The following is an 18893-nucleotide window of genomic DNA, read 5'->3' on the forward strand; positions in this document are numbered from 1 at the left end:
CTTCTCCTTGTACAGAGCCTGTAGCAGGTCTGCATCCTCAGGGGATTGCTGTAATTGCCTAAGCATTCTGCCTACTTTGGCTCTTTTCAAGCGGACAGGCCTCAGCAGGACTATGGTTGTGCCACCTTGTACACACGTCTGACCAGGTATCTGATTCTCAGATAATCAGTAAGGGTTTCCCCAAGCTGATATCAGGTTGGGATCCTCTTTGGCAATAGACTTCAGGGATTCCACCAGATCCTTTACCGAGCTAGAGCTCCACTTCAGACGTCTTGGATTTTCTGTACAAACGTCTCCCGACAGGGCTGTTATGGCATTATGTTTGCTCGCAGTAGTCCTAATCAGGATTACCTGCGGATGGTGGTTGCTCTCCTGGCAGTGGGCTTTTCTAAAATCCACCACCTGGTTGTGTAATGGATGATTCAACAGCATGTAGTCTAAATAGGAGACCGACTTGCCGGATGACCTGGTCTATGTTGGTGGAGTGTCCCTTGGCTTACGGCCATTCAAGACAATGAAGTCGGATAGCTCATGTTCTGACTAGTGTTTTCTCGGTTGTCTCGTTGTTGGTATTGCAGCATACCCTGGTTTGGGAAGGGCCCAATTGCCTCTATATGCTCCTCGATCTGGTGAAGAAACAAATGTAGATGAAAATCTCAAGAGACTAGCCAGTATGATAGACAACACGTGTTTTTCAGCTGCAACATGTATGTGGCAAACTTATCTGCTGTTGCAATTTTCTTCTTGGGGTTAATGTACACATTCACAAGCACCAGGAGTTCTCGCATGGATGCTAGTCCTAACTGTCCAAATACAAGGCAAAAGCCATGGTCTGTGTACACTGAAATCTGCGATCTTTGCTGACAGATTGGAGTTGACAAACTGACAAGCCACCTTTTGCCCTTCCAGAGGAGCTGCTTTTCTGAGCCGATTTGCTATGTTCTACAAACTCTATAAGGGGGACACTAACTTTGGCCCAAGTTTTCGGAATCATTATTATGTCGTAAGTCCACAAGGCCGAAGTCTTTGATTTGTGCTTGCAGACCCCTGTATTCCAAGAACAGATGGTTAAGCTGCCCCATTCCTTACCAACCGGTTGGGCCACTTTTCTGTCTTTACTGATTGCTGTCTTGGATAGGGCAGTCAGCTCTAGTCCAAATCATGCTTTGTTGTAATTCTTCGCTGCGTGAAAGGGCCCTCATCTCTGGTTATTTGAACTGTGAAGCTGGAGCACCTTGAAGTACTCATAGAAAGGCCCATAGAAGGATGATCCCCCCATGGCACCTCTAAGTACCGAAGTGGAGGGATCTACCATCTTGAGTGGATGCTGCTGCTCTATAAGCGGGTGAGGGTACCAATCCCTCAGAATGCTATTACTTGTATGCCCCAGGACTTCAGCAACTTCTTTCTCTCCAGGACCTGAACTGAAAGGTTCGGAGCAGAAAACTTAACAAGCATGGGATCCAACGTCTGTCTTCGCCTAGCTGGTATGAACATAATGGAGAGTATATCATCTGACACCACATGATCCAGGCCTGGTAACACCCTTGTCAGTTCTTTGTTCAGTTGTTTGTAAGGTTTAATACATTCTGTGGGCCCCAGGATTTGTATTGTGGAATCCATATGAGCCGACACCCATGGTTGCGGCCCTCCATGGTTATACATTTGGGGTAGATCAATTTTAACTTGCCACTGGAACTATCCCTTGACCCAAAGGGACTAGAACCAGCTTTGGTGTGGCCCTTCTCAGCTTCTTGATATATGAATGTTTGCCTGCTGGGTACTCCCCCCACCTACATTGGGAGCCTCATCCATGAGTAGTAGCGACATCACTGGGGGGGTGAAGTCAACAAAAGTTTAAGTGTGACTCGCCTCTTCCTTGAGTCTTCTAGCCCGGTGACCACCCTTACCGCCATCCTTATCTTGTGAGGGTCCCTCTGCTGCGGAGATGGACCCACCGCCATTTGCTTGGACAGGTTTGAATGACTTAGGGGTGCCCTTCTTCTCTGCTGGGGGGGGCCTCTCCTGTGGGTAAGGACCCCAGATCGAGCACATCAGCTACTGGCACAGGCTAGAGCAACAGAGAGATGCCTCCCAGGGGGGTTTCCACCTCAGCCTCTTCTCACCCATGTGTACAAGTTGAGGTTACAGTTATAGTGCCAGCAAGCCTGGGGCAGGCTTTATTCCTACCCTTCCTTGCACGCTTCTGCTCCCTTTTTGTCATCTGAGTTGGTGAGGGAATTACACATTGATGCGGAATCCAGTCCCTGAGGGCTCTTTGTGCAAGATTTGTCGAGGTGGACTGCCAATCCTCTATGGACTCCAGTCCTACCAGTGCATCACTACCTTGTCCTGCCCCATTCAGCTCTTTCGCAGGCGGTCTGCTGTGAGGACATTGGTTTTTTAGGATCACAATGTCTGGCGAGAGAGGAAACTGAAGAAGGCCCTCCAGTATGGCCGACTTGTTCTCCTTGCTTGTGTGGTCAGGAACCACTTGGGTGGATGGACTGGGAATAAGAGCCGGATTATCCACCACCTCCTTGGGCTGGCTATTACTTGCCCCAACTAAGGCCGTTCCTTCTTCACGACTTACAGACTGCAAAAACATGGGATATCTTTGATCTTTTAAGCAGAACAACCAATCCTTTAGTCCATCCAGGGTTCTGGCCAGCTTCCAGTGTCTTTTCCCTGCAAGCTCTCTGCAATGCCTATGCCCCTTTGGGTGACCAAATCAGTATTTCCCAGTGGGGAATTCTTGTATGTCGTGCGTTTGGCCCTTCTTTTTGATGGTATTTCTCCTGTCGCTGCCTCCCACTTTCTTTTGTTGGAGACTGGTACTATACCCCTCAACCTGCCGTATCTCGTTCTGGATGCGTTACGAAAGAAGATTGCGATGCCTGACTGGGATACTGACGAGGGTGCCTGATCGTTAAGTAGGGAGAGGTCTGCAGGGTTTAAGCAGATTTGGACCTGTTATTTAGACCTAGCTTTCTGGTGCCACCTCTCCTCCCCTGTAATCCTTCATGCACTGCACCTGAGGTGGGGGGGGGAGGGGATTACCTGCATGCTAGGGGCTATTCTAGTCTTGGACCAAAATGTCCGTTGAGGATCCCTTCAGCTACTGCTTGGCCGCAGTTCTATTCTGGTTTAGGAGGGGGAAGCTCACCTAGTCGCAAGCCACACCCAGGCCTAGCCGTGCCACTTCTGCAACACAAGGTTCAACCAGAAGTCTGTGGCAACTAACACCACAATCCCCTCCAGTTGCCACTCATGGGGTTTTGCATCCTTTCTCCTTGCTTGGAGGCTTTGGTTAGCAGCTTTATTGTTGCAACAGAGGTGATGAAAGTGAGGTGGGGTTGGGTAACGCAGTGAGCGGGGCGGCAGGGTGGCAGCTGTGGTGTACTATATATGATATGATATGGCTGTGGGCCCCTATCATGCAGTACACTCGCAAATACCATACTGGGTGCAGTTAGGCTTGTCTACTTAACCTTAAGCTCAACCCTGGGTAGCTGTGGCTGCGAGCAGTAAGGGTTAGCTAAGGAACCATGTGTAAAGCATTTAACAGTACCAAACAACGAAATAAGAAAGTCACAACACACGAAAGAAAGACACCAATTTAAAAAATAGATTACATTTTTATGAATTTTTAGAGTCCTTGATGAACAAAATCCCCTGGAGGGTTCTGAAGGTACAGATTTTAGAAGATATTGTCACTTTTAAATGCAACCACAAACTAGCATTGGTCAACAAAAGCTTTGGAAACTTTTGAAACAGTTAATATGGCTACTACGGTCAGGTTTGGGTGACTAATTCAGTCAGGACAGAGGTCTAGGGGGCCAGAGTGGACATGCTGGACAGTTACCTGGCCACTAGATCCTTTTTAAGGCAAGATACAAACTTTTCAGGACAACCGCTATAGACATCCACAGAGTGGTCCTGATAACGAGGAATTCATGCAAAAGGTGCTCAAAGGATGCTGCAGTTGTGGTGCGGTTGATCAGGGTACCTTTGTGATTGCTCCTTGGTCCACAGGTGAAGTGGGACGAACTTAGCCACAGAGATGGTGGTCCCTCAAAGTCCTCTACGTTGCAATAGCAGGCGAGCCTATACTGGGCTACTGGTCAGTATAAAAATCCTTAGATGGGGATACTGTCCCTTGAGTGCGACAAATCCGGACTGGGATAGCACTCCTAGATCAGGTAGACTTTGGTGCAACTTTGATCTATGTCGGATTTGTCCTCCTGGGTCCCAGGTGATTGGTAGCAGCAAAAATTCTGCGTTCACTATCAACATATTACAAATATATGTCTTACATAAAAATATAGCTCCCTGCCATAAGACTCTAGAGGCCTTCTTTAGGGGAGACCTATGTGTATTGTTAGGGGATAGGGTGGCTTTGCCATAGGTGTGAATGGCAAAGTCAAAATGGCAGTGTAAACACTGTCCTTCCGGTCTGCAGTGGCAGGCTGGGAGACATTTTATACTTTGTCACTCAAAGGGTGGCACAAATAGTACTGCAGCCCTGAGTTGACACTCTGCCTTACATGCCCTGGGTATCATATACTAGGGACTTATAAGTAAGTCAGTCCTTGCCAATTGGGTGTATCCAATTTGACATGCATTATGTACAGGGTCAGAACACTTACAATGAGGTATGGTTTGTAGGCCTCAGCACTCGCTCAAAGTAAAAAAAACAAAAAAAAACAGTAGCATTAGTCCAAAAACGTGGGGGTGAACATGCAAAAAGAGGCATTTCCTTAGAAGGTAGATAAAGATAAAACAGGTTGAGGTGAAAAAAAAAAAAACTACTAGCCACCCAATACCGAGAAACTAGATCAATCAGCAGGGATCCCACACATGGACTAAAAAGAAGTAATTCACTAACCGTTGAGATGAAGGACTTGAGAATGAGAATGTTGGGGTGTGTGTGGGAGGTGGTTTAAAATGCATTCTTGGAAAAGGCTTTGACCACAACCAATCTCCAAATATTTCTAAAACTATGTATGCAGTATAACAGTATATCATCTATTTTCACCCACAGAAGTCACCCTCAAGAGTCTGGATCAGAGCTAAATTGGTAAGTAAGGGTTAATTGTGAGATAATAGGATCCTGACCATATTCGGGTAAAAGCCTAAAAAGAGTGAACTGGTTTTATACATAAAAATATTTTTTTACTAAGCTAAATAAAGAGAAACATTAGTTTATACCACCTACCTATGGTCCACCAAAATTGAAGGCAGAGCATTTCAAGCTCCCAATATTTCATTTAGGTAGGCTGAGTTGTATTATTGTCTCCATTCATTTGACTGCACTAAGAGGGTTCAGTCAGCACCCACTCTTACATGGTACAATTCAAAGATGATCTGCTGTCAGACATAGGTTTTCTTATGGCTTACTCACATGGGGAAGCCTGTGGCAGAACCTTCTATGAAATTAATTTTTTTTAAAAAAAAGCTCACAGTGCCATCTATCAATGGCAAACACATTCTGATTCCATACATGCTAGTTCCTACAAATGGTGTGAGCAAAGTATGCCAACAATGATCACATATAATAAAGAGAAACCAACCTGACTATAGTTACCTGTAAGGGAGGATCAATATTTATCCATGCAGGGAGCATCATGCTTGGATTAAGAGGCTGAGTTCCAACTCTGAAGTATATCAGGCCACTTGTGTCACAGGCCCAGATGTGCTGGTTTCCACATGTCAGACTGATCAGCTTAACACCACCTAGAGACAAATGAATACAGGTAATGTTGGCTCACAATATAATCATAGCAAACAAGGCTAAGCACACATATTTCATCTATAAAAAACTTAGTTGCTTACAACAGACCACATTAATTCAAGCAGAACAAGAAAAACATTAAACTCAAAGGTGAAAACAGATGTTTATTTTGTTCTTTTGCTCCACTATATTCATTTCCACTTAAGTTGTCAGAAGTACTCCAATGGACTCTTAGCACACACTGAGCATGAAGTAAGAGAAGCCCATTGTTTGTGACAGATATAATGTACAGTATGCAGAACGCCTCATGACATCATTTGCATATAACCATAGCTTCTCCTAAGTGAAGTGATAGCTTCCTGGTAATGTTTGTAGGGGCTCATTCTATTTCACTATTTAGCTACAGGGCCATGTTTGTTGCAACCTTTAATATTCTATCCTTCCCCTGATTACTCCACCAAATCTCTGTACTCCACCCATATTTTTTTAACAGGAGCTGAAAACCTAGGACACTTCTCAGGATATGCAGGCCTGCTTAACTTGTGTGCCCCTCTTGTCCATAACGCTGTCTAAATTGGACACATTTTCAGTCTCATTTATGGAGACAATACAGGGAACAAGTCTGCAGTCCATTTAATTATCATCAAACTGACAAACAGAATGATCTTTTAAAACAAGCTTCATTTGAAAACTATTTAACAGTATTTGGGTAGGATTTAAACTTTTCATAAAAGCTGAAAACATGGTAACTGGCTGAGCAAGCTATCACCTGCAATTTCCTGGAATGCCCTAGAAGGGAAAGGCCCAGATATAGGCTGGTCAACCAACCACAAAGGCAAAGGCCATTATGTTTCGTATCCAGACTACAAGATGTAAAATAGTGCAAGCAACTCTAGAATAGGTTCTGTTGCTAAGACTCATGAATGATCAAATATTTCTGTGATGTGTCTGGTCTCCCCTTCAGCATAGCCCTCTGCCAGTGTTTCTGGAAAATCTCAGTGCTATAGGGGCAAATACCTGGAAAAAGTAGAGACGTAGCATCAAATGTGAAATATTGGTAAGCCCAATCTGACAGATAGCCCATATTACACATGAAGAAGCTAAAGTTGATAGGTTGGGGTGATGGGGTGCGTTGTCAAGATGGCGGCCGCAACAGAGGTGCTCTGAGGAGGTCTGCTGCAGGCCAGAGAATAATCCTGCATTAATCCCCTGCCACCTGCCGCAACCGGCCCATGCCTGCCTACCACTCCACTGCCCCACCCCTGTAGGAGGCTGGCACTCTATATAGTGTATGAAAGAAACATGCACTATGCAGAGAGTCCAAGCAACCCCACTTTGGTATCCAGAGGTAAAAAGAAGACCTCCTAATGCTCTGTTTTTGTGGAAGTGTAGGTGGGCAGTTAGGCTCATTTTGGAGATGTGCTAAGCATTAGTTGCACTCACAGTATCAATAAATGTGGGCACACACTCGAAAGAATAACTCAAGACCAATTTATAAACATACTTCAGATTTTTATAAAAGTTTTAAGACCAAGATCATCAAAATCGTGTTGGTACTTTTTAAGTTATGATTTTTTAAAATTAAAAAACTATGGTCTTTTGCGTGTAATTCCACACCATGGAAATGAATGGGGAAAACTTTAAAAATGCAAATAAAATCAGGCAATGCTCTCACAAGTGTCACCTTCTATTTTTAGCTCAAGGTCGTTGAGATGTCCTGTGGCCCATCTTGAGAAGTTCAGGCGGTTCCCGGTTTAAGCGGGAGCAGGGTCTGAAAGTCTTGAAGCAGGTGCACAATGGCAAAGGGGACCACTTGGAAACACACTGCACAGATGGACTCTTAAAGGTAAGTCCAGTGGGTCCCCTTGGAGTTTAGAGGTCACAAGGGTTTAGGGACCCTTAGAGCAAAGCTGTTTTTTTGATGCAGGAGCCAGGGATGCTCGGTGCAGGGCAGATAGCTCAGGCCAAAAGCTATGTGCAAAGGAGCCTTTGGAACCAGTGGGCAGGTCACTTGGAGGGTGAATTGCAGGTCAACAGGGACACTTTGGGACGGGCGGGGGTGGTTGGGTATCCTGAAGTCCCTCGACTGCTGCTTGCTTCTTGTCCTCAGATAGTCCGGAGGGGACTTTCCTTTCGGGTGTCCGATGTTGTGGGCCCAGTACCCTAGGTATTGAGACGTCTTGTATCCTGAAAGTAGTAGTGCCAAACTTGGCGCACTGGTTAGTGTTGTACCCTGGATTTGTTTTCTGGATTTCGGTCGGGCTACTGTGTCCGGTTGGATGGTCAGTGAACTGGACCTCACTGGTTTCTTGCCTGCAGTGTTCAGGGAGTGATGTCTTCACTCAGAGGGAGGTTCTTTGTGATTTTCAGTAGGCTGGAGGTCCTCCAGGGTTTCTCAGAGTCAGTCGGTTGTCCAGTCGACCCCTCAGCGGCGATTGTAGTCCTGGATGCATCTGCAAGGTTTGGCACTTTTTTCTTCTTGCAGCAGGACTTCTGTTCTTATGCCTCGGTCTTCTTCTGTCTATCGAATCTGATCTGCAGGTCTAGGGACGGCCACTAAATACTGCATTTAGTGGGCATTAGGGGCAGTACCTGGTCGTGGTCAATGGGCCACCTACCTTAGGGTGGGTACACCCACTATGTGACCACTTCCTGTGGGAAGGGGTCATGTCCCTAATCTTGATTAGCTATTTTCTTTCCATCTAAGATGGAGAAAAATATAATGGAGCTGTCACCGCGCCTGCCACAGTTGAGGGGTGGTGCAGGCTGGGGGTGTCCACTTCTCCTACTCTGACTACATTTTTCCACCTGTTTTCCCACTCAAAGTCGGGGGGAACAGTCAGCCCGCCATCTGCTGCTAGCAGCTGAGTCAGAAGTTAGATTTCAAAGGCGGTAAAGCCTTTGAAGCGGACTGCTGGTGCAGGGTGCCTGCCTGGGGGAGGAGGTGTAACACTTCCAACCAGGAAAGGGTTTGTGTTCTGGCTCCTGAGAGCAGAGGTTCTCACCCCAGGAGTCCTGACTTCTGTCTGGTTGTGGCAGGCTGGTAAAAGCCAGTCAGCAACTACGCCACGGTTGTTAGGTTTTGCAGAGGTCTAAGCACCTCTAAGGTGCCCTCTGGGTACATTTTATAATAAATCCTACACTGGCATCAGTGTAAGTTTATTATTCTGAGCTGTTTGATACCCAACAACCCAGTTTTCAGCAAGTGCATCATGTAGCTGGGGAACTCGTAATGACTAGTGTCTAGCACATGCATTTGCTATGGCTTCCCTGTACTCTTTCCATGTCTTAAGGTTTTGCAAAGGCACTGTAGGTGCATATTTGCTCATGCACACATATGCCCTCACATGCATTATAGTGCACCTTGCCTTAGGGCTGGTAGGCCTGCCAGAGGGGTGACTTACCTATAGTGCATGCAGTGTTAGTGGACATGGCACTTTTGCAGTCTTGACACTTGGCACTCACCAACTTTTACATACACCGTGTCATACACTTGCAATGACAGTCTGCATGAGGCTGGTGTGGGGCCTCTCAGAGTGGCACAATTGGTGCTGCAGCTCAGAGGAGGGGAGGGGGTGAACAGGCTCTTCAAAACCCGTGCCTTAGGAACCTGGGGTACCATTTACTAGGGACTTACAAGGGTGGCTGAAGTGCCAATGCACAGCACCGTTTTGGGGAAAGAGATCTGGCCCCCGGGGAACCTGTTCAGCAAGGGGCCAGGACACTTACAGTTTAAAATCACATCATTTTCCAGGGTAAAAATGGGGGGCTACCATGTCAAAAGAGCCCCTTCCTCACACTATACCCCCCACCCCCCAAAAAAGGGGATGAAACTACTCTGGGAAGGCCATCTGCATTGGCATGAACAGCCCCAGGGCTGTGTTCTACTTTAAAGTCCATTCTGTGAAGGGATATTGGCCACCTAAGCAGTTTGGGGTTTTCACCTTTCGCCTGTTGAAGCCACCTGAGAGGCCTGTGGTCTGTCTCAATTATGAAGTGAGAGCCAAACAAGTTTTCCTCAGCTTCTTCAAGGCACAGACCACAAAAAAAGCTTTTTTTCTCTATGGGACTCCATTTCTGTTCTGTAGAGAGTAGTCTTCTACTTATTATAAAAGCAACAGTCTGGGCATGTCCCTCATCGTTGGTCGGGGCTAGAAATCTTCCTATCTCAAATTCTGAGGTGTCTGTTTGGACAATAAACTGCCTAGAGTAATGTGGAGCTTTCAGGACTGGGGCAGAGCACATTGCTTCCTTCAGAGTGTCAAAAGTCTTTTGACAACTCACTGTCCAGTTGATCTTTTTGGGCATTTTCTAGGAGGCAAGTTCTGTGGAGGGGGACGCTATGGTACCATAATCCTTCACAAACGCCTATAGTATCCAGTCAAGCCAAGGATTGCCCTGATTTGGGTCTGGGTAGTGGGAGCTTCACAAGCTAGAACTGTCTGGATCTTGGGGTCTAGTGGCTGAACTTGGCCTCCACCTACCAGGTGGCCCAAGTATACAACCTTCCCTTGCCTTATCTAACACTCACCGGCCTTGATAGCGAGGCCTTCCTTTTGCAGGGCCTCAAGGACCTTTCCAAGGTGGATCGGGTGATCCTGCCAGGTGGAGCTGTAGACAGCAATATCATCTAGATATTCTGCACTAAAAGGACTTAGGTCACCAACCTCTGGATGGTGGCAGGGGCATTCTTTAATCCAAAGGGCATGACAGTAAACTGACTGTGCCCACTAGGGGTGCTGAATGTTGATTTCTCCTTTGCGCCAGGGGTCAGTTCAACCTGCCAGTATCTAGATGTAAGATCAAAGGTACTCAGGTATTTGGCTGGCCCTAACATGCTTATGAGCTCTGCAGCTCTTGGATGTGGGTGTGTATCTGTTTTTGTTACTGAGTTGAGGCCCCTGTAGTCCACACAAAAACTAATTTCCTTTTTCTCTCCTTTGGAATGAGGCATGGGGATTAAAACTACTGGGCTAGCCCAGGGACTCACAGAGGGTTCAAAGACACCCAAATCCAGCATCTTGTTGACTTCAACTTGGATACTTTCTCTGACATGGTCTGACTGCCTACAAATTTTGTTTTTGACAGGCAAGCTATCACCATTGTCCACATCATGGGTACAACAGTTAGACCTAGCAGGGGTCAGAGAGAATAGTTCAGCATACTGGTTGAGGACTTGCCTGCAATCAGCCCGACGTTGTCCTATGAAGGTGTCTGACAAGACCACTCCTTCCACAGAACCATCTTGTGGGTTGTTGGAGAGGAGATCAGGGAGAGGTTCACTCTCTTCCTCCTGCCCCTCATCAGTAACCATAAGCATGGTCACGTCAGCTCTATCTAAATAGGGCTTCAGGCAGTGGACATGTATAATCCTTTTGGGATTTTTGCAACTATCAAGGTCAACCAGGTAGGTGACCTCCCCTTTTCTTTCAAGGATGAGGTAGGGCCCAGACCACTCGTATTGGAGAGCCGTAGGAGCCATAAGCTCCAACACCCAAACTTTCTGCCCAGGCTGGAACTCCACCAGTGCAGCTTTTTGGTCATACCTGTGCTTCTGGAGCTCCTAGCTGGCCGGAAGGTTTTTGCTTGCTTTCTCCATGTACTCAGTCATCCTGGAACAAAGGCCAAGTAAATATTCCACAATGTCTTGCTTAGGCTCTTTGAGAGGCCTCTCCCAGCCTTCCCTCACAAGACTCAATGGACCCCTATCAGGCTGCCCAAACAAAAGTGCAAAGGTGTAAAACTCTACTCCCTTTTATGGCACTTCCCTGTAGGCAAAAAGCAGACATGGACGTAAGACATTCCATCTCCTTCTGAGTTTTTCAGGGAGTCCTCCAAATATTCCTTTCAATGTCTAGATAAATCTTTCAATCAGTCCATTGGTCTGTGGCTGGTATGGGGGGTAGTGAACTTATAAGTCACTCCACATTCCTGCCACGTGTGTTTTAAATATGCAGACATGGGGTTTGAACCCCTGTATGATACTACCTCCTTATGAAAACCCACCCAAGTAAAAGTACCCAGGAGGGCATTGGCCACTGCAGGGATAGTGATGGTTCTAAGTGGAATGGCTTCAGGGTACCTAGTGGCATGATTCACTACCACTAAAATGTATGTGTTTCCTGAAGCTGTTTGAGGGGCCAAGGGGGCAAACAATGTCAACCCTACCCTTTCGAAGGGCACCCCAACCACAGGTAGTGAGATTAAGGGGGCCTTCAGGTGGTCTCTTACCTTTCCATTGGCTTGGCAGGTGACAGAGGACTGACAAAAGTCCTTCACCTTCTGTGACAATCCAGGCCAGTAAAAGTTATTAACTAGCCTGCTCCAGGTTTTGTTTTGGCTGAGATGCCCACCTAGGGGAATTTTATGGGCCAGAAAGAGAAGGCACTCTCCGTATTATTGGGGCACTACCACCCTCCTGGTTGCACCAGGCTTGAGGTCTCTAGCCTCAGTAAACAGGAGTCTATCCTTCCAATAAACCCTGTGAGTACCACTGACACTACCTTTTCCTTCATGTGTAGCTTGCTGCCGCGGGCTTCCAAGAGTGGGATAGTTTTTTTGTCCCTGGCACAAATCCTCCATATAGGGACCCTTGGTCTTAAGAACTCTGGGTGATAAGGCCCAAGCTCTGCAGGCTCAGTTCTCTCTGGGGTAACAAGTCCTCTTCCTGGGAAGAGGGGTTCTGACCTGTGGTCTCTTCAGAAGCTGGTCCCCCAGTCTTCTTGCCTTTTCTCTCAGAGGTTTGGTCCATTCTCCCATGGATCCAACACCTCTTGTTCACTCTGAAGTTTGCTCTGGGCACCTGTCTTGACACAACCCTATTCTGGGAGCCCAAGCATGGCTCCTCAGTTCTACTTCACCCCAGGAGACTGCTACAAATTATTTCCAAGCAAACAGTCTACAGGGATGGATGGGGACACAACCACTTCTTTTTGTCCAACTACTTTCCTCAGCCGAAAGATACCATTACCATGAGATGGATTTTTGTGACATTGTCAGCATTAGTGACAGAATATGCTTTCCCTAACAGGTACTGATCTGAGTAGTCCAGGGGGCGGGTCACCACAGTGACACTAATCCCTGGGTCCCTCAAGGCTTCCACTTAAGTCCCAGTAATCAGAGGATGCTGCCTGTAATTTTGCATATTAGTGGCCCAGGCAGCATAGGATAGATTTATCCCTGCCTCAGTGATGAATGTTGCCTCTGTAGGTTCACTGACAGGTGAGCCCATCTGGAGACTGGCAACTGCATTTACTGCAGAAGGACTAGAGGTGTTTTCACAGCAAGGGCTCCCGTTTGGTGCCCTCTATTCTTGCAATCATGGCACCAAGCCTTGTTAGGATCAAAGTTCCTACCTTTATACCCACCCTCAGGTTGTGAGGATTCTCGGGCCCACCTTCCTGAACAGGTTTTTGGGGGCCTGTTGAAGACTCTCTGCTTTTATTTTGGTTCCCATCTTTCCCTTTTGGGGGGCTCTTTCTTTTAGTCTCAACAACCAGCGATTGTTTTGGTCACCAGTCTTAACCCAGTGGTCTGCCTTCTTCCCAAACTCTAGAGGAGAAAGTGGACCTAGGTCTATCAGGAACTGATGGAGTTTGTCACTGTAACAATTATTCAAAAGATGCTCTTTCATTATTAAATTATAAAGCCCATCGAAATCTTGTACCTTGTTACGTCTAACCAGCCACCCAGCATTTTTACTGAATAGTCCATGAATTCTACCCAGGACTGACTCTAGGTTTTTCGAGTCCCCCGGAATTTAATTCTGTATTCTACAGTTGTTAGCCCAAAGCCCTCAAGCAGGGTAGCCTTCATGAGGTCATAGGACCCAGCATCTGCCTCATTCAAGGTCAGGAGTCTACCCCTAAACTTGCTTGAAAACAGTTCCCACAACAGAGAGCCCTAATGTCTTCTATCTATATCCCTGGCTATGCAAGCACTCTAATAGGCAGAAAACCACTTGGTGATATCATCACCCTCTGTATAAGGTGGGGAAACCCCTTTTGAGAGTTCTGGGTTGAAATACTTCTCTTCTCCATAGTTACTTGAATTCTACCACCAGAGATGGGTCCTAGGCCCATCACTCTTCTTTTTATCTCTACTACTAAAAGTTGAGCTTCTAAAGCCAACCTTTTGGTCAACCTCAGATTACACCCTCCTCTAAGGGGGCTCCTACTTCTGAGATAGAGGATCCTCTTCCTCCTCCTCAGCTTCTTCTTCCGAGTTGTCTTGATTGTCTGTTCCTGAGGGCTTCTCCTCATCCACTGGGTATGCAGTCTCATATTCTGCCACAAGCTGCCTGAGCTTTTCGGTGGTAGCATGAGCACCAGTGTGACTTTGTTAACCTTTGAGGGAGCCCTAATTTGGGGGTATTTCAATCTCATCCAAGGGACCAAGTCCAGCTCCTTAGCCTGGTTCTCTGTATCAGACATTCTGATTTAGTAAAGTTGGGACCTTTTTAACTTTTGGAAAAAACTTTTGCAACTTTCAAAAACTTACTCTAAGGCCTAACTATAGTAAAGGCTTTTTAGTTTCTAATCACTTGTTTTAGGAACATCACCAGGGCCCACACAATTAATTATTTTTTTAAAAACAACATACTCCAATTGCAAAATACAACTAAAGACAATTTTACAGTATTTGTGTGATCCCTTGGTGACAAAGTGGTATCAGCAAATGCAAAGTCTTGTATCCCACCACTGTACCACCAAATGTAGGAGGCTGGCTCTCTATATAGTGTTCGAAAAAGATGTGCACTGTGCAGAGAGTCCAAGCAACCCCACTTTTTTATCCAGAGGTAAAAAGCAGACCACACCTAATACCTCTGTTTTGGTGGCAGTGTGGGTGAGTATTTATGCTTATCTTGGAGATATGCTAAGCATTTGTTGTACTCACAAGATCAATAAATGTGGACACACACAGGGAAGAATAACTCGCGATCAATTTACAAAAATACTTAAGATTTTTATAAAATATTTAAGACCACTAACATCAAAACCGGGTAAAGTTATGATTTTTCAAAGTTTAGAAAATATAGGGCCTGATTACAACTTCGGAGGAGGGTGTTAATCAATCCCAAATGTGACGGAAATAGTACCCAACGTATTACGAGTCCATTATATCCTATGGAACTCGTAATACGGTGGGCAGGATATCGTCACATTTGGGACGGATTAACACCCTCCTCCAAAGTTGTAATTAGGCCCATAGTCTTTTTGTGTGTAATCATGCACCATAGGAATAAATGGGGCAAATTTTTAAATCCATATAAAATCACGCAATGCTCTCACAAGTGTAATCTTCTATTTTTACGTTGAGGTTGTTGAGATGTCCTGTGGGCCAGACAGAAAGGTTTGGGCGGTTTACGGTTCAAGCGGGAGCAGCGGGTGAAGGTCTTGGAGCAGGTGCAGAACGGACAAGGGGACCACTTGGAAACACACTGCACAGATAGACTTAAAGGTAAGTCCAGTGGGCCCCCTTGAAATGTAGAGGCCACAAGGGGTTAGGGACTCCCCTAGAACACAGCTGTATTTTTTCCAATACAGGGGCCAGGGAGGCCAGGTGCGGTGCAGTCAGGAAGTCCTTGGAACCAGGCGCAAGTCACTTTGAGGGTAGACTGTAGGTCAGAAGGGCCACTCTGGGGGCTGGTATTTGGGTGTCCTGAAGTCCCTTGACTGGTGATCCTGATTTATGAGCATCCTCTGCTTGGCTATTCAGCAATATGGTGGTGGGGGGAGGGTTGGTAGGCACAACAGACCAAAATGGATCAAATCATGGAGGTCGGGCCGGCCCAAGGGAACTGTTGGAGGACCATGGCGGCCTGAGGGTCCCACTAGTGCACGGATACCAGCAGCTATAGAGGAGCCAGCATAGCAGTACAGGCCAAGACTCCTGAGGGTCGATCTCCAAGGTGTGTCAGAGTGTTCCATTGCCACAAGTGTCGGACCTGCAGGGCGAGGTCACAGTCTTGAAATCTGCTGTTACCGGGCTCTCTGCCAAAACAGTGGCCGTGGCCCAGGGCTGAGAATGCGGAGGGACGCTCATGTGCTGAAACCTTCTCTTTGTTCGGTTTCCAGAGGGGCAGTAGCCAGGCACCTGAACTACTTCTTGAACACTGGATACCTTTCCAGATGCTGCCCTCTCCCCTTTGTTAGTAACCACAAGAGCTCACCATGACCTTGCCCCGAGGCCACCAGTGGGAGCCCCACCACGCACTGTTATCGCAAAGACCCTCAACTACAGGGACACAGTTCTCCAGGCTGTCTGACAGGCCGGGGATCCTGCCTTTGAGAATCATGTAATCCGTATTTTACCATACTGGTGCAGCAGATGCAGATGTTCTCAGGGGGTGGGAGATGGGGGGGGGGGGGGGTTTAATCAAAACCTGCAGGCAATGGGCCTTCAGTATATGCTTCTTTACCCAGGCAAACTCAAGGTGCTTTATGCAGACTGTACACATTTCTTTACCTCCCCAGAGGCTGCCTGGGATTGGTTGGGGGTACGCGAGGAAGGTCGGAACTTAACCATGTGCACGACAGGAGACTGGGCTGCGGAGGCCCATGGTAAACGTCTACAGAGGAGATGTAGGTGGAGAAGCAGGCAGGCTTCCCAGACTTCCCAACGAGTAGTGGTTTGTCGCGATGGCACTTTCGACCTTGAGAGTCAGAAGCCAGAAGTCAGAGCTTGAGGAAGCGAAGGCACTTGTGGAGGTGGTGACTGCCTCCAATTCAGAGGATGGTGGGGCCAATATAGTGGAGGAGACTCCAGCAACTGGGGAGTCCCGAGTCACTGACGCGGATGTCCAATGGCTTCTGTGTGGACTGTGCCGATTACATCTGTCGGGCAGTCTGGAGAAGAGGGTCGGTGGCACTGGCAAGGCAGCCAGAGCTTTCGGACCTGCTCCTTATACTGGTGGTGGTTGCGAGTGGGTGGCAGGGGTGTGTGTAACTCCGGCATGGCCACCCCCCCACACAGTGGTTGTGTTCTGTCATTTGCGAGTGAGTGATGAGTGCTGCTGTGATTGGAGCTGTGCTGGAGTAGCTTCTGTCAATGTGCGAGTGAGGGTGTTTGGTGTGAATGGTGGCCAAGAGAGGTGGTGCAGATTTGGGTATGGCTGTGATTGCGGCTTGTGCAGGGCATGCCCGCCAAGGACCTGGTAAAAGACTGGTTATGTGGAGCGTTGAATCTTTCAGTGAGAGTAGGGTGACACGATGATCTGTTTGTGACTTGCATTGTTTATAGAGAGGGGTTCATGGAATCTGCAATGATGGGGGAGCTATCAGTTGTTGATTTTTTGTGTTTGCCTGGGGGTGAGGGTGGGGGGGGGATTAATGGTTTGTTTGATATCTGGTAGTGACGATGAGGGAGATGTAGGATGGGGGGATTGACACAACACACTTTAAATTTGCAACATGGAATGTCCGTGGGCTTAATTCCTATGTCAAAAGAGACAGGGTGCAGATGTATCTTTTTGTAATGGATAGCGAGGTCCACAAGAAATGGAGGGGCGAGATGTTCTCCGCTACTTATTCCAACTATGCCTGTGGGGTGATAACTGAGTGGTCCCGCAAGTTCCCCTCCTGGTTCGACGCTTTATAGCAGATTTGGAGGAGAGGTATCTCCTTGTACATGGCTTACAAGATGGAGTGGAAGTCTGCATGTTGAATGTCTATGCTCCGAATGTGGATGATGATGGATTCTATCTGAAATTTGAAAGGGAACTGCTCCCGTACACTGGTGTGCCTATGCTCTGGGCCGGTGACTCCAACTGAGTGCTTGATGGGCACTTAGACTGACAGCCGCCAGGGCTGCACACTAAACCAGGTATGATTTAATAGGCGAGTGCAACACACCATGAAACGCGGGAATACACGTGCTATGTTCTCTCACGAGACCTATAGTCGACTAGACAGATTGCTGGTATCAGGCAGTGTGGGGGTTGCCACATCGGAGATCTGCATCCTGGGTCACTTCCTTTCGGATCATCCTCCGCTGCTGTTGGAGTAGGGGATGGGTGGCATTAGGCCACAGACCACCCTCTGGCATCTCCACCCAGAGACATTAAGGGACCCGTTATTTCGAGAGGGACTCCGTGAAGTGACTGCCAGATACTTCAATACGCATTGGTTATCCACCGCTAAGAGGGGGCTAGAGTGGAACGCTTTGGAACTAGTGACAAGTGGAGAATGCTTGTCCAGGGTGAGCGGTACGAGGCGACACCAGAAACGGGAACTGACCGAGGCGGAAGGGGCCCTGACGGATCTTCAACAGGCAGTACCTGTGGTTGGGGACCACCGGAACTCCTTCCTGGTGGTGCAACAACTCATTGGAGAAATCTGGGACAGGCTCAACTACCTGACCAGGCGCAAATACCTGCAGCTATTGCACCAGGAGGGTGATAAAGTAGGGAGGTTGTTGGCCTGGCTATTGAAGAGGGAGCACTCTCCCCCACTTGTGCTTTTACTGCGGCACCCGGACGGAACAGTGGTCAACACTCAGTCTGGTATTAACTCACTTCTGGGGGACCAACTGGTGGCTGTTTACAGTGGGGGTGGACAGACTCCCCTGAATGTGTTGGAAGGATTCCTTGATGATTTGGACCTCCTGTGACTCTTGGAGGTGCAGAGACAGGGGTTTGAAAAAGACCTCTGAGTGGAGGACTTGCTGGATGCAGAAAGTGCCAATGAGTGCTGTTGGCTGCTGGGCTTCCTGTGGAGTACTATCAGGCACTAGCGGGACTCCTGATGCCACATTTGCTGGACACTTACCAGGAATCCAGGTGCATTAGCACTCTGCCACATTCTATGCAGGAGGTGAAGATAGTCATGCTCCCGCAGTCTGGCAAGAACCCGATAGACTCTACTACTATCGGCCCCTACCCATGTTGAGGGTTGACATCAAAATTGTGGTTTAGGCCCTGGCATTGCGCTTAGGGAGGGTTATAATCAAAGTAGTCCAAAATGACCAATGTAGGTTTATGCCTGGATGGGGAATGCAGATCAGTTTGTGGAGACTGTCAGATGTGCTTCACTCTGTGGCTGACATGACATGAGAGCTGCGGTAGTAGCGTAATGTACTTACAAGGCCTTTGACATCCTTAGCTGAGACTAACTCTGGGTGGTGCTACGGAGGATGGGATTAGGCCTGGTGTTCCTATCCT

General features: G+C 47.5%; 1 protein-coding gene across 1 annotated transcript in view; it reads right to left on the minus strand.

The window, feature by feature from the left end:
- Positions 1 to 18893, minus strand: part of TECPR2 (tectonin beta-propeller repeat containing 2) — a 657145-nt gene that overhangs the window by 76776 nt on the left and 561476 nt on the right. Inside the window, exon 18 of the mRNA XM_069207305.1 lies at positions 5588 to 5736. Coding sequence (XP_069063406.1) covers positions 5588 to 5736 — 149 coding nt within the window. The remainder of the gene's footprint in view (positions 1 to 5587; positions 5737 to 18893) is intronic.

This window comes from Pleurodeles waltl, chromosome 9, assembly GCF_031143425.1.
Source record: "Pleurodeles waltl isolate 20211129_DDA chromosome 9, aPleWal1.hap1.20221129, whole genome shotgun sequence".
Lineage (NCBI taxonomy): Eukaryota > Metazoa > Chordata > Amphibia > Caudata > Salamandridae > Pleurodeles > Pleurodeles waltl.